This window comes from Xyrauchen texanus, chromosome 2 (assembly GCF_025860055.1).
Source record: "Xyrauchen texanus isolate HMW12.3.18 chromosome 2, RBS_HiC_50CHRs, whole genome shotgun sequence".
NCBI lineage: Eukaryota > Metazoa > Chordata > Actinopteri > Cypriniformes > Catostomidae > Xyrauchen > Xyrauchen texanus.
Window position 1 is genome coordinate 25,767,954 of NC_068277.1, and position 26,544 is coordinate 25,794,497.

The 26,544-nt window shown below is 39.6% G+C and overlaps 1 protein-coding gene across 10 annotated transcripts in view; it reads left to right on the top strand.

Moving 5' to 3' along the window:
- The window catches only part of LOC127655298 (transcription factor SOX-6-like), a 184,305-nt gene that overhangs the window by 149,527 nt on the left and 8,234 nt on the right, over positions 1-26,544 (top strand). For all 10 annotated transcript variants that reach the window (XM_052143064.1, XM_052143083.1, XM_052143091.1 and 7 more), the window contains 5 exons: positions 3,474-3,623; positions 7,285-7,462; positions 8,115-8,302; positions 18,802-18,907; positions 25,458-25,631. In XM_052143064.1, the coding sequence (XP_051999024.1) occupies positions 3,474-3,623; positions 7,285-7,462; positions 8,115-8,302; positions 18,802-18,907; positions 25,458-25,631 (796 nt within the window). The remainder of the gene's footprint in view (positions 1-3,473; positions 3,624-7,284; positions 7,463-8,114; positions 8,303-18,801; positions 18,908-25,457; positions 25,632-26,544) is intronic.

Genomic DNA, 26,544 nt, shown 5'->3' on the forward strand with positions numbered 1-26,544 from the left:
ATATATATATATTGTCTTATTGTGTATTCTATATATACTTTATTTTCTATAAAACACAATTTTTTTGAATTTTTTATTATTTTTATTATTATCTCTGTCTTGTTGCTGTTTTGTATTGTTGTGCACTGGAAGCTCCTGTCACCAAGACAAATTCCTTGTATGTGTAAGCATACTTGGCAATAAAGCGGTTTCTGATTCTCATTTTTGTCTTCAAAACAAAATAACCAATAAACTGTTCATTTATCACATTTCCGTTATCTCTCTTTATCACATCACAACAATTTATGCTGTATCTGCTTGTTTTTCAAGTTAAAAAGAAATAGAAAAAACAAGAAAACAAATTATTCATTTGTGCATATAAACCAAGATTATAACTTGAATATTTGTTTTGTTCATGTGGACAAGCCAGACACTCCTGTTTCCACTTATTGGTCAATGTGCACCAGCATCTGTTTATCCTCAACCCCGTTCATTGCAAATAAGAGTTTACCAAGTTCAAGTTTACCGATTGCTTTTGCAGATAGAATTTTATCATTTACTTTTATCATATTTTTCATCACTTCTGACTATTGCATGTTTATTGCAATCTCATCAAGCAATGGACACCTGGATACAACCATTGAACTCACCATCTTGCTTTTGTCATCGCAGGATGGGTAGGCAGTGCCTTTTTATTTTTAAAAGGAAATGTGTAAATTGGGATGCTGTGCACAGACCTAACTGTTTACCTAAATATACTTTGTTATCTGGTCATTATTGTTGTTGCTGCTATTATTAATGATAATTAAATCAAGCCAATATTTGCAGGGGAAACATAAGGGGAAATATAAATGTTAATTTAATGTGAACAAACCTTGCAGGAAAAGAACACAAAATGACCATAGGATTTTTTGAGGGAAGGATCTCATCCCATATTGTTCATTATTATTTATTTTATTCTCTCTTTCAATTTTTTTTCCCATTCAGTTTCACCTTTGCTTTCCAGTCTTTATTCGGCAAATGTCAAATTAATTGTCGGTGTGAGTCACGCGCAATTCTTTACTTAACACCTATCCAAAGCCTGCTCGCCTTTCTATTGAATTTATGTAATAAAATGCAACTAAACATACTCTGTTCCTGATTTACTTTCACTGACATGCAATTGCATTTTGCTAGATTTATAAAAAAAATAAAAAATAAACAAAATCATTATACCTACTCATCTAAACCTGAAAACGGGCCCCTCTTGCTGAAAGCATGAATATCTAGTGTAATTAATTATTGATCATATGAGTAATTGATCATCTGTTTTATTAAACTTTTTTTATCAAAAAGGTAAATGTAGTAGGGCTACACCAAAAGTGTATTAAAAGTGTTGCCTGTTAATCCAACCTGGTCTTAGAGAACCACTTTGCTGGTAAGCTACATCAAGCCAAAAGTCCAAGGCACTTATATTGGTTATAGGCCTAATATTAATAAGGCCGTCTATTATAATGGGGTAATAATGTTAAAAACCATAATCAAATTGTGACTAAAAGAGCCTTACTTAGGCTATGTACAACAATTATTTTACTTAATTCCCATTAAGTTTTAAACACATTCGCTGTCCATAAATAATATTTGATTGTGTAATGGTTAAACGAATATAGTGAAGGTAACATCTTGTCTCTATGCAGATCATATAGTCCAGATGTTAAAAAGAGACAACTGCATAATAGATAAGGGAGTCATTTTATTCAATCAGTTCCTGGTTAGATATTGTATCCTAAAAATAAAATTAAAACTATTTGTAGCCATTAAACATTTGAGGTTCATTCTGTTCTGTTTAACACATAGCATACTGTATATGGACACAAATTTACATCCCCTCTGATATTTCACATTTAAAAATGTATACAGATAGACATGTTGGGCAAAATAAAGTCTTTTTTGACTGTTGCCAGGCAACGTGCACACCTGAAACCACATCACGACCAATGCATTGACTGTAAAAAATTGCTCTCAATGTGATAAACTTGCGGTGATTTAGCACTCGCCATGTCCCATGTGAAAAGGCTTTTATGCTGAAGAAAAGGAACGAGGAAAAGCAGATGACATTGCAGGTTTAACCAATCAGTAGAAATGGGTGTGTCATGTCCATCCACTTGTGCAAATCAGAAGTAAGATTGTGCACTTATTTTATTTTAAGTGCTTGAATGAAAAGTGAGAAATTTAGTTGAAAACTTGTTTTTCTAGTTCTTATATGAAACAAAAAAAATAAAAAATAAAAGCTTTTATATAACGGTCAGTTTATTGGTTATTCCGTTTTGAAGACAAAAATGAGAAAACAAATTATCCGAAGGTACACAGACCTATATTAATCTCAAACCTACTGTAGTATTATGAAATATTAAAAATCTTTGATAACAGTTAAAATAACAGGTATTCACCAAGGTATTACCAACAGGTATTTTTTCTAATTATGCACTCTGCTCTGGTTAATTTCTGACCCTGGTCTGATGCCTCCTATTTAATGAGAAAGACAAAAGACAATTTAAGCATTTACCTTCTTTCTATTCAATATTTGCCTGAGGGAAAGCAGAAGTGTGTATCAATCTCTTCTCACCAGAGAGCATCAAAATTATTCACAATTGTTCTCAGTGTCTGAATAATACACAGCTCTTAAACAAACATCGATGCGTCCTTGTACAATTTGACATTCTAACCCTGGGTTTTATATTTAATTGTTCCTTTTGATTAATGTGTAGAATTGTTTTAATAGTGCAGTTAATACTTATTTTTTATTTTCTCTGCCTGTTGTGCAGGAATTATCAATCTGTTGAAGTAAAAATCATTCTCAATAGGTTATGACAGACAATCTGTCTCAGAGCTGAAATCTAACCCTTTCTAGCACACTTTCGTCTGCACTTTTACGATAGGTGATTGACATGCAGCCCTTCAGCCTGCTGAATTCATACCACTGGAAGGTTGCTGATGTTAGCGAGTGTGTTGAGCATGAGCCAATGAAAATGAGCAGAAGAACATGATTTTTATTTTGAATGCCTTTGATAAATGGAAACTCGTGGAAATTTGACTACCTTGAGTTTGTGTAACTTTGTTAAAGGGAATGTGTGCTGTGCGATAGAAGGTTGGGGAAGCTCAGGTGTCTGTGTAGCGACTCAATAAGGCACCAATTTAAGAAAAAGAGGCTTAAGAGAGGGGGGTAATTAGATCTTAGAAGCAGCTAGTTTTCAGTCTGCAAATTTTGTGTGATGAGTGGAAAAAACAGTGGCTCCAAGTCTCTTGAATGTGTGCCATCACTGTGTGGTTTTTTGGGCTGCTGTCTCTCTCTGGATCCAGGCTTTGATATACAGTTAAACATTTGACAGAGCTTATATGCCGGGATGGAAAAGGGGAAAAGAAAAGCAGGAGGGAGATAGAGAAAGACAAGAAAGGCTTTGAATGGTGTCTGGCTTTGGACGCTAACATCTTGTGGTTTGTCTCTCTCCATACAGCAACTCTACGCTGCCCATCTGGCCAGCATGCAGGTCTCTCCAGGAGCCAAGATGCCTTTGCTGCCCCAGCCCCACAATTCTGGTGGGTCCATCTCCCCGTCTGGCTTGAAAAACGAGAAGAGGGCCTCTACCCCACTCACTCAAGTGAAGGTACGTTCCCAGACTGGTGTGGTGCAAGTGGAGTGGTTCTTGACCCAGTCTTGTCCACTCCCCCTGTACACTTAATCAGCTGTGGTAGGTACTACAGTGAGCGTTCAGCGCTGATTCTCATCTTGCTCCGAGCCCATCAATCTGAGCTGCTTTTACAAGGCACCCGCTCTCTCAAGCATAACTCTGTGGACAGGGTTGCTATGGCTTTCCCTGCTCCTGGAGAGCAATTTTTGGAACACATGGCTTCTCATCTCAGAGGCCACATTTTCCTGTATGTGTGTATATATATATATATATATATATATATATATATATATATATATATATATATATATATATATATATTATTTTTGTTTTTACTTGGACAGAACAAAGGCAATGACATCACAGGCACATAATCTAAATATATTGATGAGGCTAAAATGATGTGATGACTCCCTTTTATTTATTTTATAAGATCAGCACTAGGTACACGCAGTATATGGCGGGTTTCCACCAGTTTTCAGCGCCAAGTGGAGGCCATATACATCATCGTCCTGCTTTTTTTGTGCTGCGGCTGTAACTTAAAACACTTGCACATTTGGAAAAGTTTAGGTTAATATCACAGTAGAATCGGGGATAAAACATTGAGCTGAACAGTAGTGTGTTCGTAGCGCTGTAATCCTTTTCAGTCTGCTCAGCTAAGCGGCACCTCCAAGGCTTTTGGAACTGTGCCCTTGGAGAACACTGCCACATATCAACATCTCAGAGTCTTTTAGAGCAGGGGCTCTCAACGAGGGCAGTACCCCCCCACCCCCAGTGGTCATTCAAAGGATACCAGGGGGCGCTGAGAGCAAATAAGTAGAGAGGTTAGGTTACAAATATGTATGTGTGTGTGTGTGTGTGGGGGGGGTTATCAGTCATGTTAATCAAATCTATCGTCAGGTTCTCATTTGCATTAAAATGTTTATCTAGACTCTATGTAATTACACTAAGTCTAATGACAAATCTGAGGGATCTGGTTTAGCAGCGTCAAATAGACAAAGTCACAACCTCCGCTAATGCACCTGTGTGGCTCTGTAGGTAGATAAGGCCCAATGGACAGAGCAGCATGAGTGCAAAGCAGGTGCGTTTTGACTCACAGATCGGTCTCGAGTGCATAAAAGCGCACCTCGGATAATTGTCCACAAATTCGGCACAGAATTCTGCATGACCACCCTTGAATTTTCTATAGTAACACTAACTGTACATAAAGCAGAAATAGATTCACAATACATATTATCATATAACTTCTTGTCATAGGCTACATTAGGGAGTGAGGAAATATATATAAAAAAAAATTGTTACAACTTTTAAATGTTTGTATTTCATTTTTATTGTTTTTACATGTGTTTAGAGTAGGCCTACTGTCTGTAATTACAAAAATGCCATATTTTGTTTTATAGAAATCATGTTACATCAAACCACAGTAGTGAAGAAAGAAGATCATGCTTCCATGTGCTTACGTGTCTTGTTACAAATACCACTGTTAAAACTATAAAAATAAATACATACATAGAAATGTGTAAATTCTTATAAAAAATATAACTGATTTTGTTTGCCTTCCTAAATTCCAAGAGATGACAGACTTTGTATCAGAATTTGTATCAATAAGAACCTGATGAAAGGAGTTCCAACTCACACTGTTAGAATAATTTAGTCACATAAATTAGGTGTTAACTTTTTACTTTTTATAGATGTTATAGATAACCTTACTGTTGTTGATACCAGTAAATTTACATCTACATCCAACTCAAAATAAATGCTGTAATGTAGAATGAGCGTTTCAGTGGGACAAAATAGGCTATGCAATATTATTGATCTTTTCACTTATTTTTGAAATATAATAACAATACCACTTTTATTATTAGTCTGTCTTCACATTTTCATTTTATAGGCCCCAGATTTAGCCCTCCAGGGAATGAAGTAGGGGGCCATTCATTTAAAAAAAGGTAAACCACTGTTTTAGAGCATACCTCAAGATCATTGGCAATTACACTGAGGCAGAGTTGAACCACATAGAGTGAGGCAAATGTATTTAGACATGCAAAGTCAACATGTTAGCCCCTTTATTTCTGTTCATTTATCTGACACATGTTGTATGAGATACGTTATGTTTCAAATCTTAACATTGATCAAACAAATCAAACCAGATTTTTGCCCCGCTACTTCCATATGTAGATATGATGTGCTTAATTAGCTAGCAATCTGTCTGTTTGTCTTGTTGAAGCATAATTAAATGACAAACCGTTGTTGGCAGTGCCATTTTTAAAGTGCTGGGGGCAGTCGCTGTATTTGGCCCATCTGTTTGGACAGTCAACACTGCCAGTGAAATCGTTTTCTAGCATACATACAGTTTCTCAAAAGGACATTAGCGCTAACTAATTGTTTGATGGAATGCATCTTTAATGATGAGATGCCCTTTTAAAATTATTCCTGGATTGATGAAGCTGGAATATTTTTTTTTCTCTCATGAATGTGTTATAGTTTAAACATTATCAACTCTAATTATTTACAATCATGCAATTATATGCACACAAAATCATTTGTTTTTATCAGGGTGGGAACCTCCCATTGATTTCTATTGTTCTTAAATTAAGCCAATTTTTATTATGTTAGACTACCCCTAACGCTAAACTTTATTCATTTAAAAAATATATATATATATTTACCAAAAACAAAACATTATTTGGTTACGTTATGAAGGTCCCTGAATCTCAACTGTACTACACTGTAAAAAAATTCAGTATTTCTGCCTTTTAGTTATCATAACTTAAAATGTTGAATTAGAATAACTGCCCTGGATTAATCTTGTTGAGATAACTCAATTATCCAGGTTTTTGTTGGCTGAACGTGTGATAAGTAATTGAACTTAGGAAAACTATTTAGCTGAAATAAAAAAGTCAAATGATCTATGCACATCACATTCACGTTTTCGGATTACTAGCATGCACTGCAGTAAGAATAAATTATGCAAATTGTAGACTTTTCTTTTTACTGCTTGCTGCTTTTATTTTAATGTTGGTTGATGTGGTTGTTTTAACTTTCAGTTAATTCTTATGTAGCAATAATATTTTAAACTCAAGCACTCGGTATATTGATTATATTGATTTAAGTCAACTTTATCACTCTTAAGTTACACAACCTAAAATTTTAAGTCAGCACAAACATTTCTTTTTTAAGTTATTTTATATATATATATTATACACACACACACACACACACACATTCTATTTTTGACAGTGTGTAGCAATAGCTAACACTTAATATTTCAATAAATGTTCAGCCACACTTTCCCCAATGACAGCCAAGAGCAAGCTTGAAAGCCTTATTGGATTTGTTTGAAACAGGCTGTATTAGCGTTTAGCAGTTTCTCTCTGCCTGAGAGCAGGTGAGAAGATAAAGATGTGTACTCAGACAGAGTGGGTTTTAATTAGCCTGAACAAAGCCTGGCCCTCGCTACACTGATGAGCTACAGCATGGCACAGAGCCTGGCTATGAATACAGATCCCATGTCTTGGAGGAGTTGGACTAATTAGTCCACAATAATAGCCTATGGTGCACTGTCTTTTATGTTAGGTGGAAATCATATCTCTGTAGGGCGTCTCTGTTTTATCAGAAGCTTTGTGTTTTTTATGTACAGGAGGAGGGAACACAGCCCCTCAACCTCTCTGCCCGACCCAAGACAGCTGAGCTGGTCAAATCCCCCACATCCCCCTCACAGAGCCTCTTCCCAGGCAGCAAGAGCAGCCCGAACCACCTTTCCAAGAGCAGAGGTATCCCCAGCCCAATTGGAGGAATGGGCCGTGGCTCGTCTCTAGGTAAAGCTTTCAAATTTCCCTCCTTTTAGTATTCATTCTGTTTTATCATTAGAATTTATATGGTGTAATCATTCATAATTATTAAAGTGTTCTTATTAAGAGACTAATAGTATATTTCTAATTCTTTGTTGTGTTAAATCAGAGAGTCCAATAAACTTGACACTCCCAACTCGTAATCTCTCTTAGACCCAGACAGTTTAACTGCCTTAGTAAAGAGTAACGGATGCTATTGCTTTATATTTGTTTTCAAAGCTTGTAGTTCATCTCTCATATTAAGATTTCTTTTGGAAGCTGCTAGTAACAGTTACTAAAAACAGTCTTTCATTAAAACTACACTGTGTTGCTGAGCAGCACTCATTTCCCTCCTTCTCTTGGAGTTGGGCTTTGAACACAGGCTTGGTGTTTGTTTTTCTACTATTTCCGAGATTTAACTGCCATCCCGCCTCACCTCACTTTGATCCGCTAATTACAGAAAGGCGACACACACTGAGATTGCTCCCTTCGTTTCCTGCTCCCCCACACATGGAGTTGGCCACACTTACAGTGCACACATGCACACTGTACTCACAAGACCTCCTATATTGGGTTTCAAAATGCACCCCTGAGCATTTGTTTGTTGTATTTTTGCATAACCAAGTGATTGTCTCCACAGATATCCTGTCCAGCCTGAGCTCAACAACACTGTTCGGAGATCAGGATGCTGTGATGAAGGCCATCCAGGAAGCCAGGAAGATGAGGGAGCAGATTCAGAAAGAGCAGCTACAGCATCATCAGCAGGGCATTGAGGCCAAACTGTGTGCCCTCACTGGCATGGGCCTGAACAACTGCAGGGCTGATAAGGTGAGTTTGACAACCCCAGTTGTGTAATACATAAGGCAAGGCCTCCTAAGCCAAAGGTTGTAGGTTTGGGTCCCAGCTGGATGAATTTAAGCACATTGATGCAGCGGGCCCATGTCCCAGATGTCAATTGATCAAAATCAAATCTTTATTAGTTCCCTGTCGCTCAACTGATAGAGCATGATGTTAGCATAAGGTAGTGGGTTCGATTCCCAGGGAAGATATGTAGTCAGAAAATATATACATTGAATGCACTGTAAGGGCTCTATTTTTGTGAGTGTGTAAAGCACAGTGCAACGCAACACGCTACGACTGTGCACAACATTTTATCAAATTTTCATGAGAGTGCTAATTCTAAGTGCAATTGTCATGCCAGAGCAAAATGCAACTGGACATGGCTATTTTCCTAAGAATTTGGCGCTATGACGTTTCAATAACTCAACGCAAAGTCACAATTCAATTTCTGGATTTTCAGTTTGAGATTTCACCAGCAGGGGGTAATAAAGTTCATGTCCAAATTCTGAAAGTATAGAACATCAGATTATGTCCTTTAAATCACTGTTGAGGCCGATTGTTGAAACAAAAACATATGAGAGTTGTGTTTTTTATTTTTATGTTTATATGTATTATTATTCTTGTATATTCACAATAGTATGTATGATTTAATTTTGACTAGTAATTTTCCACCTGTCGTACAGTGATTTTTAAGTCACTGCAAAAGGGGCCAGTGGAACAAGTTGGAGAGAGTTAAATATTTGGATTTAAATAGTTTTTCTTTACCTCTTCATTATTTTAATTTTATTTTCGTTTCATTTGAAATGTAATTTGAATGTAGAAATAGTTTTGGTTTATTTTTTCGTGATTCAATAAATGAATACAATTTTTCAAAATCAAAATTGATCAGTAGGAGTGAAGTGTACGCCGATACAATCACTGTATATACTAGCCATGATTAGTGTGCCATTAGATAAAAGTGATTTAATAATAATGACTTTATTTAACAGCATGTACATCTACATTCCGACGAGAATTTTCCATGCGTATAAAAGGAGCGTGCCGTTGTCAGAAAAACTATGCCTGAGTCCATTTACACTACCAAATTCTTATTAATGTCGCTGTTTAGTCTTTAGTCTTTGTTTAAATATTTGGTGCTTAAGGGAATGGACTATATAATAGGATGCAGAAATTGAATAACCAGAGAAGAACCTAATGGCATTTTATCACACCTTTTGCACGTTGCACCGGCATGCTTGTACGAAAATACAAAAACTTCATGGCCATGCCCATTGACTTTGCGCCTCTGACTTAAGGCATTGCCATGTGCATAATGCTTGCGTTCTTAAAATAGGGCTCTCAGTTGCTTTACATTAAAGCATCTTGCAAATATGTTAATGTATTGTAAAACAAGTTTGGTTGACACCCTCAAAACAACCAATTCTTGTTCATTCTCCTTTCGCCTAATGGCACAGCAACCAAAGCTCAAGGACTTGAGCCCACAGTGTTTCTCAGAGATGATCTTTAAAACCATATCAAGGTCTTTGAAGCACGTCCAGAGAAGCGCCTTTGATTGGCATTGGCAGGGTAGATGTGTTTGCATTCGTGATCTAGGACCATTGCGGTCCTCTGGTGCCTGGCCTGCGCAGGTTCAAACTATGATGTCTCTGCCCAATTAAAGCATACAGGCAGGCCTCTCCAGCCCCTGGTGTGGGACAGGCCCACTTTGTACCGGGAGCATGCATTCTCCCAGGGATTCCTTTTAAAAATATCTTCAATCAATGAGTCAGTCAAGGAGCAGAAAAACAGGCACTGCTACCATCTGAGTGATGCCACATTGCCAGTTGGCTGTAAGACGTAGGCAGGAACTGGGAGTGGAAGCTCATTAATTTTTCAGCACCTGATTACTTTCAACCAGCATCTTAAAGTAGGTCAATGTATATGTAAAAAAAGTAAGAGGGACTATTTTTCAACCAACTTAGAAGTCAGGGCAAAAGACATCTTCCCCTGATGTGGGTGGCATCCAAGGAAGACCAATGCGTGCCCTCAATAAAGATCACAGCACTTTGATAATGCCATTTATTAGAGTGGAAGATCACTGTTTCCACTCTAATAAGACAGCAGCATAATAGCAGCATTGAACTAAAATCGTCAGAATCCCAATAGCTATTTGTGAATTCCCTGGACTGGGTAATTTTTTAATTGTTGCTGCTTCTCACAGCAATTTACCTCATTACTGCTCAGAAAGGCATTGTGGTAGTCATAATCTTGCTTTCTCAAACACAATGCCCATCTCAAAGCCATTATAAACGAAGATATCCCCTAAGCTACTGTATTATGCGCTATTCTTTCGTGACTTTGCACTCTTTGTTCATGTTCTTTGGAGGTGGATACGGTATGTGAACATGCAGCCATCACCTGTGGCTGTCTCCCTCCCTCTCCCTTTTCCCATTCTATCTACACCAGCCTCAACTTATCCTCTCCTTCGTTCCTTACCTCCCAAAATCACTCTGGGGTTAGCTCATGGTCAGCCAAACACAAGAATATGCCACTACATGACATGAATGTTGCTCCAACAATGGCTGAAAAGGAACATTTGTCAACAGGCAATACACATCTACGCCTGCATTGTTCCTACTAGGTAGAGCTTAACGCTTTTTTTTCTCCTTCTCTTTTGTCTGGCCTGGGTTTTGTCTTTGCACGATTGTACGGCACTGCCTTTTCACAGGGTTATTTGGGCACCTCAGCTCAGGTAGGTTTTGTATGTTTTTCTAAGTGGGGACGAAATGAGGTTGGAGGCTGCCTGTCTCTCTCCACCTCCTCTCCCCCCAGCCCCCTGCCTTGGAGGAAAAGACATTAAGCTTGCAGCTAAATGTGTTTTCCCTAAAGAACTTTGATGTAAGGGCAAGGTAATTGTGGGCAGTTGGCAGGGCAGAGGAGGGACCAACAAATAATAATTAGGTGCTCTATCAGTGTGAAAATATGACTGTTATGTTTGGGTTATCACTGTTGCTATAGGTTACTGAGCACATCACAAAGATTTCTTCCTTTTTTGAAGTCAGTCAAGTATCGTTTACGAAGCCTTTCTCTTTGTTTATTTTTCCCCCCCTGTCTGAGTTTGCAGTTGCTCTTGTATCTGAGAATATACGTTTATGACCTTTGCGATAAAATCTGATGGAAGAAAATGGCAGACGTCTTTTGTACCGTAACTTCTCTCAGAAGCCTGTCTGCATCTGATGATATAAAAAATTCTGCTCCACCTCAGTCTGTTGCTAAGCTAAACAGACTTCTTGATGTCACAAACAACCAGAGGCCAAAAAGAAGCCATATTTTCCTCCTCATATGTTCCATTTGTCTCTGATGTTCAAACAAATTTTACTGCTTGCTAATTCTCATAAAGCCAATTATTATTCTCAGCCTAATTTTGATCAGTTTTGATTATTGTTACATAACATCTTAGAAAACTTAATTAAAACCTAAAAGCTAGTTCAATATATAAAGATAAAGCAATGCCCTCTACCAATATGTTTCTGAGGGGACACTTTACATGTCATGGGAAGCACTACTACAGCCATGTACAAAACATTAATTAACAGCCTGCTGTATATCAGCCACGACTGCCAGGAGACAGACAGTTGGCCTGTGCCTGCTGCTCACGCCTTACGCTGGAAAAATGCATCTAAGTGTTCCAGATAAAAGCTTTCACTTTGGTCAGTTTCAAAATATTACTATTTCAGTGCGTCGCCTCACCTGACATAAATACTGGTCGCCCTTTAATAACTGCCTTCCAGTCTGCTGTTTGGAAGTTTATCATAGTGAAAGCTTACATGGAAGATTCTGGAAAGGTAGCATAAATGGGATTAAAGAGAGGTTAAAAACATCTACTGGGGCTGTTGGTGGGTGATATTAAATATTGATTTATCCCGGTGTAACGACTGAGCTGCAGAGTGGGGCTAAGTGCTGCTTACAGATGGATCAATTCATCTTTTAATACTGTGTGTCCGTTAAACACAATGGAATGGCCTGCATCCCTTTCCCTCTCTCTCACCTTCTCGTGCACAGTGAATTCCATTTTTTCTAAAATTTTCTCCATTCTGGCATCTGAGATGGAACAGTCTACTGTAGATGCATGTGTAAAATATTAATGTTTTAGTGTTTGCTTGCTTGTTTTCTATTTGTCTTTTTTTTTCCTTTGACGTCCCATCAGTGATATAAAAGCTGTTTTCAAATATTTATTAAATGTATTATTGTCTACAGAGAGCAATTACTTTATTATTTATTTCTTATCCCTGTGGAATTTTCCTCCTTGGAACAACACTGAGTTGTACTTTTACAGTTACGTTTTATGCATAAGTTTCAATTTAATAAGTTTAACTACTTTAATTTTACATTTCAAAATTGAAATTCACAAGCCATGTAATGATAAGGCTCCACATTTGGAAAGAGGCCAGATTTTGATTTTAGATTTCGGCCTCACTAATAACCTAGTTTCTGACAGATGTTGCAGTCTGACGGAGTCTGTGAGGAGATAAAATATATTCTTGTGCTGACACTTCCCAAACTGGAATCAAAGGGTGAAAGGCCAGTGTATTAACCTATTGAGCATCCGCAGGCCTCCCCCTCCCCTTCCTCTCACCTACATTATTGATGAGAGGAATATTCACTTTTCTCAAATCCCACAGCACTTGGCCACAAACATTTAAATGGAGCTTTGCTCACTCTCCTCGAAATCTTCACCCCCTACCTTTAGACCCAAAGCCAATGTTTGCCCTTGTTCCCTCCCTGTGTGTGTGTTAGGGTCCTATTCACCTTTCCTTTTACAAAGAGTTGGGTATAATCTTGTCTGGTGTGCAGCCCTGGAAGCAATTTTCTACCCTCTTTTTCTGCTCCTGTCTTGGAAATTGCCAGCATGGGTTATTTTTGGCTGCAAAGTAAATCCTGCCATACATGGCTTTGGCCATCCAAAATTTGATTATATTCTGAACTCAGGCACTGCCCATAGCCATTAAGTGACATTGTTGAGTATTGCTTACACTAATTCTTTGTTCCAATTATTGAGATGTGCCAGGGAATAAAAATAGTGCCTTTTTTGGTTACTGAGTGGGTTTGAACATCTGTTTGTGTTGGTGCATGTCCCTGGCTACTTCACTTAAACAATACCACACACTTATTCGTCCTATTACTTCTCCCTTAGTAAGACATGACCAGAGCTCAGCTCTGTATCAATTGCCCTGATTTTACACTGTGGCTGTATAAAATCACAAATGGCCAAAACAGGACACTCTTTCAAAAATGAAAAAAGCCTCTATACTGCCGACCTGCACAGCTCTGCTTATGCTAGATATCCCACAACAAATCTGGTGTAAAGAATAGGCTACAATTATTCATTTATATGGCACCATATTGGAATAGAACCCCTCCGAACATGCACATAAAGAAGCCTATGTCTCCCAGATCATGTGATTAAGAGTGTCCATTATTGTAAATAGATTGCATTGGTAGAGCAGAGAAAGCAAGGTCCCTCTTAACAGATCCTTAAGGACTATGTGTACAGTTCAGGTCATTTAATGCTGAAAACATATATAAAAAAATACAACAAGAAAGAAAAAAAACAGAGCTAGAGACTTGCACACATATAACATGGTTAATTTCCCTAGTGACATTGAAAGTTTAGATGTTGTGGGTAAATTTCCTGTTTTTTATAAAAGAGCACACATTGTCAGATTTACATACAGTTATGCTATAATTCGCCACTGAATAGCACATTCTAAAAATTATTACAATAAAAGGAGAGCATTAGGCTAAGAACATGCAACTATTAGGGCTGCCTGACTAAGACTAGATGTCACATTGTCTTCAGTTGATGTGCTTCTGGAAGGTAAAGAAGCTTTATGATCAGTTGCCCACCAGTGGAGGGAGGTTGCAGCCCTATCCATGTTCTGCCAGTACTTGCTTTTTAGGTCTGGGAGCCTGTGAGCGCAGAGCACTGCTCAGGAATAAAAACTGAGCAACCGCATGAAAGGAACTCTGGGCTCGCCGCACAACTACATGTGCTTTAGACTAAATGCTTCAAAACTACTAACTACTGGAAAGCTGCACCATTATAAATAACATTGTGATAGGTTACAGCAGGAATTGAAAGCAGATGAGGGGCAAACTAGATGCAGTGAGTTGTATTGAGTCTCAATCTCAATACAGCCAAAGATTTTAAATCGGCTGAAGCTCGCAATCACAATGAAGCTATATTTCATATACACAGTTGGCACTCACTGTAATAGGATTTTAAAGGCTCCCTTTATTTTTCTATCACTTGGATCTCTCAGCCAGGTGTGGAACTGAGAGAACATGCTGTATTCTCCACTTTCAGAGCCAAGGCAAGTACACGGCACAAACACTTATTCGCTGGACCGTTGTGTTTTAGCAATTTAAATTATTATTATTTTTTTTAATCAGATTATGATATTAACCTTGTGCACCTGGGCAGCAGTACAGTAATCTGGTCATATTACTAAATCGAATTGTTTGCACCTGCCAAGGTCAGTCATTTGTTCTGTTCAACATGCTAGTATCTTTCTATTTCCTTCTTCATCAACAAGCAGCAGAGGCCTATGCTTCTCTTGCTCCCTTTTAAAACATCTGGATGTGGATGTCTAAGCTAAGCAGCATGAGGCACAAAATTGTCTCACAATTGCCATTATCTGGACCCGGCTGGAACAATCCAAGGCCATATGGCTGAAGCTGAGCTATTTATACTGGAGGAAAAGCGTCACTCTAAGGCAGTGTGATGTGTAAGTACAGGGTAGACACCAGCACAATACTCTTCTGCCCGAAATACACGCCGCTGCTGATGCATCTGCGGGCAGCACTGCAGTCCTCAGGCACATGTTCTGTGGCCGGCCTGATTAAAGCCCTTGCCGCTGCGCTGACATGGGCTCCTCGCTCTGGCTTCGTTCCAGATGTTCAGAAGTTCCACCAGCCTTGCCATCTCTTCTTCTTTGTTATTACTTCACTGTGCAATTGTCCTCCATCGAAACAAAATGCATTCTGTAACCAAATTTGAGGATGGAGGGGGAAAAAAAAACCATAGAGGAGGGGAGATTATTGTGGGTGTCTTTTTCCATTTCAGCATAGGACTGTGCGGTTATAATTTTAGATGTGGGAATGAAGGGCTGCATGCTGAACTCATTTGAGGGAAGGGCCTGCCGTGCGCCAGAGAGGTCGCGGTTAGCATGGGAGGGGCACAACGTGTACAATGCATCTTTTCTATTTTGCATTGTTTCTTTTTTCTGATTCCCTCAATGCCCTCTTCATTTCTCCTTCGCCTCAGTCTTTTTTGTACTTGCGGATAGTTGGGGCTTCTGCCATCTTGCTGGTGTAATGCACATTATAAATATCCTTTATAGCACAATGGTAAGAGAGATCTGCCCATTAGGATCTGCCAGGCCTCTCTCAGGATGGTACACACCCTTTACTGCTCTTCTGTTGCAAAGTGATCAGTAAAAATTTAATGACACCATAAAGTAATAAAAATGCCATTGATTTATCTTAGCACTTGATGCGGACAGTAGTAAAGCTGCTTTAGACCTTTTTCTTTTTCAAGTCTTCAAACAAAAAGCCTGATGTTATGCATATAAATTTTCCCAATGATTTTTTTTTTTTTTACCACAATACTAATGCTACGATATAAATTACATAAGTTACAACCAACAAGTATATAAAACATAGTATATTAAATTTAATGGAAATTCATTGTGCAATGTTTGAAGACATACACATTTAGTTTTATGTTCATATTCACTTTCTCAATTACAGACTGTTAAGGTGCACTGTAAACAGAGTGTTATTATCTTCTATGGTTATCAGCCATGAATGAACTCTCCCTCAGTCCATTAAGTTAGACCTCAGACATTGAGGTGTCAAATCCCATTTCCATGCACAATAGCTCTCTGTCGACTAATTTCTTTATTACATTTCTGTCTTAAAGAGGAAAAGGAGAATGTTTAGTGTCCAAACTGTACTTTATGAAACTCAATGATGGATGCTTCTTGTTCATCAAACTTATGTTTAATGATCATGACTTTAAAAAAGGGGTTAATTGATACCCCCCCCCCCAACACATACATACACAGTTGTTGAGCCCTTCTCCAGTGGACTGTCCACAGCACATTGCCCATTGCTCATGCGACTAATCGCACATCAGTCAATTTGTCATCGGGGATTGCACGCCTCTTTCATTAAGTGCAATAATACGGCCTGGTGATGAATACAGCAGCATAGGAGAATTCACACTGAGCGTGGCATGCCGAGCTAGTGCTCCAACTTATCTTTACAAAGCCACCCGGGCACAGCGGGTATCGCTACATATGTCATAATTAGAAAACACTTAAATAAGCAAGGCAGAGTCAAGACAGGCAGCTCTTAATGACAGGCCATAAGCAGGTAGTGGTTAATTGTATATCAGAATCACTCAGATAGCCATAAATAATGATTGTTCCATCAAGCATGGTGAGAAATTGCAGCACTCTCTCACTCTCTCTCTCTCTCTCTCTCTCTCTCTCTCTCTCTCTCTCTCTCTCTCTCTCTCTCAACCACTCCTCTCTCTGTCTCTACCACTCCTCTCTCTGTCTCTCAGATGCTTGAGTCATGTTTTTTGAGTAATAGTAATAGTTGTCTGAAGAAAAAAAAAGTAGTAGGCACTTAGAGTTCACTGAAGAGTCTTGAGTACATTTTTTATAAAAAAAATTTTTTTTCTTCTATACAGGTATTTATTTATTTGGTAAATATGTGTTATCATGCATCATTTGCAGACAAAAAAAAATTAAACAGTCAGTGACAGTGAATAAAGTCAATTTAAATTGATACCAGGTACAATGAGCACAGAATCATCTCAAATAACCCACTATTGTCATGGGCTATTGACAATTTGAGCCAGAGTGATAATCTATTGCTGTGTGAAGAGCTTCTATGCTCCACAAGCTCCCTAGTGGCAAAAAGAGTAGCAAACAAACAAACGAGCAAAATGGCCAAAGCAGCGCGGCTGAAAGATTAATGTGTACGTTGGTATCTGTGTCTGCGTGTGGCAGGGGAGCTTTTAGCATTGTTTTGCGAGCATGCCTGAGTATCTGTTCAAACTGTGTGTGATAGGCATTCTCTAAAGAAAAGAGAAAGACAATTCAAGCACACCTTTTGCCTGAGATTGTATGAACACCCTGGGAAAAGAACTAACACTCTGGGGCTGACTCATCATAGCATGCCTGGCTTTTAGCATCTTCCAGGCCTGATCGGAGGGGGAGAGATTACTTGTATCTTGCCGAGTCAAAGTGTCCATCTCCTCCTTGAGTCTTCAGAGAGATCAAGAAAGGGCTCTGCTAATGCCTTGCCGCACTCACAGCAGAACTAGTTCATTCAACAATGGGCCCGAGCAGTGGTCAGCCCCTCTTCCTCTGCATAATACATTAAGTGTAACGTGCTGCAACCATTAAGGAGGGCCCCCAAAAAGCTGTTATTTTATTCTGTAAATGCACACGGACATGTCATTTAATATTGTCGCCCGGGTGAGGAATGACAGGGGTTTATTGTGCATCAAGTGTGACATGATGCCGAGTTTAATCTGAACAGAAAGCAACACGACAAAAGGGAAAACACGGCACTTCCCCCGAGCATGAGCCTTGAATAAATGATAGACAGGGAGCTCAAGGCAGCAGAGACAAGGGTATGTGCTGCAAAGATTAGAAGAAGGGAAAGGAAAAAAAAAATTCATTGGAGGTCCCAAGCTACATTGTGTGCACAGGATCTTTCAGTGTGTTGTTTTGAAATCCTTTTTATAAGAGTGTTCCACACTCTTATCGGTACAAGTCCCTACAGATGAAGACAGTAAAAGACTAGAGCCATGAGAAACATGGCTTGACATGGGCATGTAGAAAATGCACACAATAAGTTTGTGTGTCCTATGTTAAAGGAATAATACACCAAAACATTTTAATTTGGTCATCGTTTACCCACCCCAGGTTGTTCCAAATCTGAATTTGACTTTAGTTTTGTCCATGTTCATAACATTCTACCTTGTGTTCCAAGGAAGAATGTCATAATGAGTTTGGAAAGAGGATGAGAATTCATTACAAGTGATGACAGAATTTAATACTCATGCTATACTGGTCTAAAAAGGCAAACACATCCTATTGCAAACTATCCAAACACTAAAACTTAAAAGTTGCTTTTTTGACATTACTGCAATTTTTTCTGTTCAATTTTCTCTGAATCATTGTTAATCCAAATCTGTTTGTTACATGCCACATTATAGTCTAAGAGACATGGTTGTGTACAATATCTACAATTTTCAAGTAATTTATCTGAATTAACACAATTTGCTTTATTAAACATTATTCTGTCTTTGTATCTGTCTTTGAATGGTACGATACAGTATCTATAGATAATAATAGACATCTGTAGACATGTAACTGCATTTATCTCAACTAGAACTGAACAGAAGTTTGTTTCATGTTTCACAGGAAAGGTCTCATTATGACAACCTGAGCCATCACCTAGGTAAACTAGGTGAGGATGGAAAGATCGGTCACAGAGTCATCGACCTCACCAGGCCAGAGGATTTTGAGGGTAAGTGTTTTTTTGCCTGTAGTGGCACATTGTGTCAAATCATAACGCGACAGCTTCTAAATTCTGTTAGCTGCACTTTGTACCCTTGCAAAGCACATGGGATATAGCTGACGCTACTTGCTACATGACTAAAGTGAGGAATAAGTTCATATACAGTATTGTCACATGGTCAGATTGACTGGATTCCATAGGCGCTTGGTTAATGTGAGTTAATGTGAGTTAATGTGAGTTAATGCACTAATGCAGTTTGTGTATTCTGGGGGAGCACTACACAGCGGTATTTAAAGTTTTTTTTTTTTTTACAGCTAGTTCTGACTTTCTAGTTGATGACAAGCTAGTTATTGTCCTTTAGACTCGGGCTCCAGTGCCACAGCTTGTGTTTGATGTGCTGTACATGGAGGTCTAACTTCAGATTGCACCTTTTGTGGCCCTGTTCGTAAACAGTAGTGAGGAACACTCAAAACACTCTCTGTTTTTCCCATGTAAATCTTTGTAATAGTTCCAGTGGAAATCCAGAGCCAAGACACAAAGAGAAAAAAAATATTTTTAACTGAAGATCCTTAATATGTAATGATGGATATTATCAAATTTATAAAATTAACAGCAAGCCTTGAAACATTTAGTTGAAGATACAAACACAATTGAACACATAACTCGGTTGGTTTATGAGCTTTCAAAAACAAAATTTATTTATTTTGGCTTGGAAGAAATCTCCTCTGTAAATAGAGGTTTCGAGATGCAGTATTTCTGGTCTGGCAGGATCTTCTCTGACCAGACCAGAGCAGATTCCTGCTGAGGAGTCTGTCCTACCCCTCTCTGATCAGTGAGAAAGTTGGGTTCTCAGGTCCTCCACATGGTGGGAACCTTGTCTCTTGTGGGCTCCAGTGCAGTCAGGGGAAGGTTTGAGGGCACCCAGCAGCCTGAGTGATGGGGTGTTCCTTTAGAGTTCCATGTGGAGGTGAAGGAACAGAGAATGTTCTGTGAAGTAAACTCCCAGCAGAGACTGGATTAGAAGAAGGCAAAGGCCTCAGAGGTTTCTCATCCCAGGGGGAAGCAGTGGACAAGGCGCCAGTACGAGCCGCCCCATCTCCATCTTCCCACAAACAAATCGAGATGAAAGATGTGAACTGCATTTTTATGATGATGCACCCCACATTAAATAGACTCTTTTACAACCAGAGTGTTTATCCGTTGGGAAACACAGTGTCTTTTTACTTTGGTGTTTTGTGTTTAGAACCTTTTTTTTTTTTTTGATGGACCAAGTCAAAGAAATTCCATTCCTCTCCCTGTAACATTTTAGGAATGTAAGCACCGTGGATGTGATACCGACGATACAAAAAGCAGTACTGCCTCCCATTTATTCTGCTTATTTGCCACTAGTCTCTGTTTTATAACACTGTACTATGCAGAAGCTTCGTCAATAAAGATATCTACACTTTCTATGCCCTTAATTATTTATCAACTGACTAGGAAAATACCATTTGAGAATTACATTTCTTGACACTTTAACAGAGCAAACAGACTCATACAGTAACTGCCATTGGGAGCAAAGGAAAATTACTGAGTGGATGTTACTGCCCTCGTAACAACGGCGTGCTTCTCTGTGTGGAGGTCCTGCCCGCTGAAAGAAGCATTATATTGAAAACGGCTCGGGGTGTAAAACAGCTCTCTGTCATTGCTGTAACTCGCAGAAAGCTTTAGGTTGCTTGAACTAATATTTAGGAAGCATGCAGCAACCAAATTAACAGCTGCCAAAGTTCTAACGAGAGAGAGGGGCCGTTGGGAAATAACGGCGGGGTATGGAAATAGATAGAATTTCCTTCATTTCGCAAAAAGCCACGAGCCACATGCATCAGCTCACCACAAAGTCATTAGGTCTTTTTAAGCTCAGATGAAAAACATTAACTAATACCACAAAAGGCTTTAGTATGGCCCCTTTGTTCATTCACATATGGCAGCATATACGTTTTGTTTGCCTGATGGGTCGGGTCGTGCGTGTTTAAACTGTCTCTGTCAGAGAGGGGTCTAAGCAGAACAAAGGGTGTGTTGAAAGATTTCAGAGGGCAGGAAGTCGAGGTAATATAAGCACACTTTTCTGACAATACCAGCCAAAATGAACATTGGCCAGGGCTGATTAACTAGGAATGGACAAATGACTTTGTAATCTGATTATGTTATTACTGTTTTATTTATGTATTTGTTTGGTTAAATTGCTGCAAGGTTATTAAATGGAAATAATCTAAAATTCCCTGTTGTCAAAGAAAAAAATCTAAAAGTCGCTTTATGAACTAGTTTGATAAACTAGATATTATTATACAGTAATAAAAACAAAGATCTTTAGGGATCTGTGAGAAACAACAATCAATAACACATAGTTTACCGTATAATTTATTATACTTACTGTACCTAACCTCAGACAAAAGACAAAATACATTGCACAGTGTGTTTTTGTGTGCATCTGTGTATAAAATAAAGAGACAAGAGAAAGACAATAACATTTCCATTCCCAATGTTGCTGTAGTCTGCGTGTCAGTCTGGGTCTCCTTTAACCTACCACTTCTGAAATGGTTCACAAAGGAATTTAGCTTGCCCCTCTAAAAATCTTACAACATCCAGGGTGAGATGCATGAGAAATAATAGCTTTAAGAAACATGTGGTAACATGATGTGCTTTTGTCCCTATATACTCACACCAAACAGACATATCTAGCAGAATTCCAAATACACAGCTGGGTGGAAACCAACAATTGGCATGTTAAAGCAGTGGGCTTATATCACATGCAAGTCACAATGGTTTAATTAGCAGAATATGAGTGCTGACATGAATTGGAGAGCCGAGCATTATGTTGTATCTGTCTGTGCGCATTAATCCGCACTGATCCTCCCTTGCGCTGGAGAGACTCCCATTAGCAGCATTGAATACCTTAATGGAAAGGCATCTCTTTCTTTATTTAATCATGGGCAAAAGGCCTGGCAACTTTGCGTGATTGTTGCTTGTTTCGCAGAGCAGAGCGATGGGAGCGAATTCTTGTGTGCCCTCAGAACAAAGTGCTAACTGCAGCGAGAGCCTGAGAGGCTCAGCCTTTTGGCTCAGTTTCACGTACCATCGAGTCTGGGCCTGCTGCAGACAGGTGTGCTGGGCCACAGGGCCCATTTCGCTCACTCTCTCTCGATCTCTGTAATTCATACAGTTCCCCTCTGCTCTCCCTCCTGTTCACTAGGAGAGACAAATTAAATTGAGATTCTTGTATTGCTCTTTCATGTTGGGCACCGGGTCTCATAAATCACTATTAAGTCGATTAGAAGCCTCCTGCCATCCCCGACCCCCACCTTGCTCTACATACCTCAGGGGGTCTCCCGTGGCATCCCAAAACATCTGCATTTATTTACACAATAACGCACCTAACTAGGTGCTTCCTAAAAGAGTTGCACGGGAAAAAGAAATGTCAATTAATGTTAATTTGTAAATGTCATAGGCATGTAAGCTGTCTTATATTAAACAACAACAACCGGAAAAAAGCAGAGGGTTGTAAATTGCATGTTGTGATGCGGGGTGATGTCGCGCAAGGCAACCTTGCTGCCAATCTTTGGCTGCTTTTGATTAAGGCACATCATGATTGCAGCAGGGTAGGGGGGTAGGGACCACCCGTGTCTGCAAGCGGGGCTCCTTGCCAGGGGCCGGCACTCGCTCGTCCTCTTAGAGCACCAGCTAGCAGAGGCAGACGTGCGACACCCCTTACCCAGATACAGTCTCATACGATGTCTAAGTTGGCTCTCATTCCTGTGGTCCGCTCAGATGACTGAAAGCGCTGCATCTGCTTAGCCGCCCTGCAGCCTGCCGACACACTACAGCAACAACAGGGCATGAGATGATTATTACAACCAGCCCTGGTCCCCCTCACTCACTTTCTCTATCAGCCCCTGTCAGTGGAGAAACAGAAAAATAGAGCTGATCTGAATTTAAAAGCAGCATAAGGAGTTGTTCAGATTGAATGAGTTCTTGTGCTAAAAGTTGTATGCAGTACAATGAATAGAACTGAATGCAGGTGTCCTGAGACTTTTTCTTTTAAAAGATTATGATATTTTTAACTTAGACACAGTGTCTAAAAAATGTGCCACTTCAGCAGAAAAACTGTAACTATGGTTACATAGAAATACAGTCTGAAAAAAGCACAGGCGGATGCAAAAATGCGTTTGAAATCCAGCTGCTGTTTTTCTATCTTGCCACTCCAGCATGTTGTATCACTTTTCCTCATAAGCTGTTCACCTCTGCCTATATCTGCATGCATGCCAGTATATAAATTGCTGAATCAGTGTCAGTGGTAAAGTAATGGCATGGGGGTGAATCGTAAATTAGAGCCGGCCATCTCTACACCCTAAGCAGACAGTGGCTGTCATGTCTGGGTGAGGTAGCTGAGTGAGTGAGCAAGTGAGCGAGCGAGCGAGCGAACACTGTGCTGGCAAGGTAATGAATGCCTTCATCTGGCCCTGGCAGTCAGCAGATTGCCCAGCGTTGATGGATACTGTCAGCCCTACGCCACACTACATTTCATTGCACAATAAACATGGCTGTCAAAACCAAACAAAGTGAAATCAATTTATCCTGCACGCTGAGCGCGTGCTAAATGAAATTAATGTACTGTGCGGGGAAGGGTGCTGCTGTATAATCCCTGCACCCCTGGCTGGCTTGCTCACGGGCTTCGCCGACAGAAGGGCTGTGTCGTTCCATATGGAGAGGGGTGGAACTAGGCAGACGTATGTAGTGTGTTTGGTTGTACAAAGTTATTGCGTATTTGTGTGGTATTTGAAGGGCTGTGGTGGTGCTGCCTTTGCCTGAATAATGAAGGAAGATCATAGAGAGGCAAGATCATAGAGTGTCAGCGAGAGATTGTGTGTGTGAGAGAGAGAGAGAGAGAGAGAGAGAGAGAGAGAGAGAGAGAGAGAGAGAGAAAGAGAAAGAGTCAGATGCCAATGGACCTGCAGCAGTGATGGCAGATGCTGACTGATGCACCATGACTGTGTGGAGCTCTAAACTGTGCTGGCCAGCCAGATAAAGGGCAACCCTTTCTGGATTAGGAATGTGCTGGTATGATTGTTAAACATGACATGTGTAAATGGATATTTGGGGCCCTGAGCAAAGCCATTCTGCCGAGCAGGGCTGGGGTAAAAAAGCCTCCTGCTGGCTCCCTGAAACTTAGACCTGATATCCGGCAGGACCCCTATGTCATGTGTGCGTGTGTGTTTGAGAACAGTGAAGGTTAATCTTGCGAGAAGATTCCACTGTGGCCTCTTTTCGCGCTCCTCCCTCTCTGAGCAGCAGTGCACTGCCCTCGGAATAATCGGTGTGTCACACATTAATAGCTGTACAGTGCCAAGATCCATTACTTAGCCAGAGTTTTTATTCTGTTTATCAACACCAGTGATAATAGAAATCAAAAGCAGGTACTGTGTGCCAAGACTTGAAAGTTTCAGGGTTCTAATGAATACACATCACATGTGGATGATGAAATATTCATGGCTGATTCCAAGCCTTCTTATCCAGTTTTTGGATCATTAAAGATGTATCGTAGCATATGGAAAGGCTTTATTTGTGTGTGTGTGTGGGGGGGGTTATCAACATGTTTTTGTTTGTTGAAATATTCATACAGCTTTTATTTAATTCTTTCACATCTTAAATATAAAAGGAAGCAAATGTGCATGCAAACAGAATCATTTTCACTCTGCTGTAAAGTTAAATACAAAAACAGGGGGACACACTTGCTGATTGTGAATGGCCTGATTGAAGAGTTGTTACACTCTTGAGCACCGTCTGTTTGCCCTTTATCACACTTTTGCTGTGATAGTGTGTAAAGTTAGAAGAGATTTTATCCAAAGCAACTTATAGTACAATTATTACAGAAACAATCCCGCTGGTGCATCCTGGGGTTTCTCAAGTGCAAAATGCCTCTGAGTTTATCTCATGCAGGGTTTGACCCTACAAGCTTTCTGTTACCAGCCCCAGTTTAACCAGGCTATCACACCCCCATCACATAATGAAATATATTTTGTCAGGACTAGCACGCTCCCTTCATTTTACCTCACTTACGCAAACACCCTCATGCCACATTTGGTATTCAGCACATTACCATTAAAACATTACGACAGCCATCCAGAAATATACAGCGGTTCAAACGCAGCAATGAATGTTGAGACCCAGACAAAATATTTAAAAGGCATTATAGTCAAGCTCCTCTTTATCTGGTTTGAGTTAGTTTCCACTCTTCAAGAGTTGCTCTATCATCAATGGTGTTTTGTTCTATGTTCCAAAGCATGGGCTTGTCCAGTTCAGCTTTGGGATGGGCAGCCTGGAGTATGAGGTATGCCTCTCAGGATCCCCAAGCCCAGTGCTCTGGTTCAGCTCCTGTCACACTGATGTGCTGATGGATGCCCTGCACTACTAAGTTGAATAATGGTTTGCACCAACTCTCTCCTTCTTGCTCGTGTGTTCCTAACGAGTAAGGAACTGAATGGCTCTGCAGATAAACAATGTCATTATTATTGTTGGCCAACAGGAGGCGCCAGCAATACTGAAGCACGGGTCTACAGGGAACCTCGGGGAAGGAACAGCAATGAACCTCACATTAAACGGCCCATGAACGCCTTCATGGTCTGGGCCAAAGATGAGCGCCGCAAAATCCTCCAGGCCTTCCCAGACATGCACAACTCCAACATCAGCAAAATCTTGGGTAAGTCTAAGCCCCCAAATCAATCACTACCAGCAGTCATTGCCGTCTACATTGGCCTTTCCTTTTTCATTTGGTATGACTCCATGCGCCGTAAGAATAAACTGAACCTCTGCCCAGTGTCTCTGCAGTGTTGTCCAGGGAACTTTTGTAAAGTGGTTCAGTCAGTCACTGCCGAAAAATGGCTTTGCTTATTTTGGAGCACTCTAGCTCAATGGTCATGGTAACACAGTTATTTAAAGAGTAATTCTACTTATTGGAATGACTTTGTTTGTAATATGTTTAATGTAACAGCTCAAGGAATATTTTTATTGTAGGCTTGGAATTTGTATGTATTATTTTCTACCATATATAAAATAAAATTCAGAACACTATTGTTATAAAGACACTCTGTTAGTGACAGCATAACTTAGAACAGCATTTAGAAACACTTATCCTCTTTTGAGGTGAAGGGAGGGACTGTTTTGACCAAACTGAAACAGCCCAATGTTTTGGATCAAAGACTAAAATATATTTGCACCATCAACAGAGAGGGTGTTTTATGTTAATGGAGTACAATTTGGAAGATACTGGACCTCAAATTTCATGAAAGAAAAGAACAAAACAAAGATAATACTTTCAAAGCCAGTTTTTCTTTCAAAGCAATCAATAGACACGTACCTTAACATTACACTGCTATTATTCAATATGTTTTTGTTGAAAATTATGTTCAAGCTATTGCCACACCTGCCTAAAATTCTTAAACGAATAATTCTGCACAATTCAGTGTGGCTGAAACCAACTAGCACAGTTTAACTTGATGACTTGTTGCCCATAGAAGCAGCTCAATTAGATGGATTTAGTGGCTGTCATGTGGGCAGTGTTTGTCATGAGAAATGACAGGGCTAAATGGGGCTTGTTCCACAGTACAGAGAGT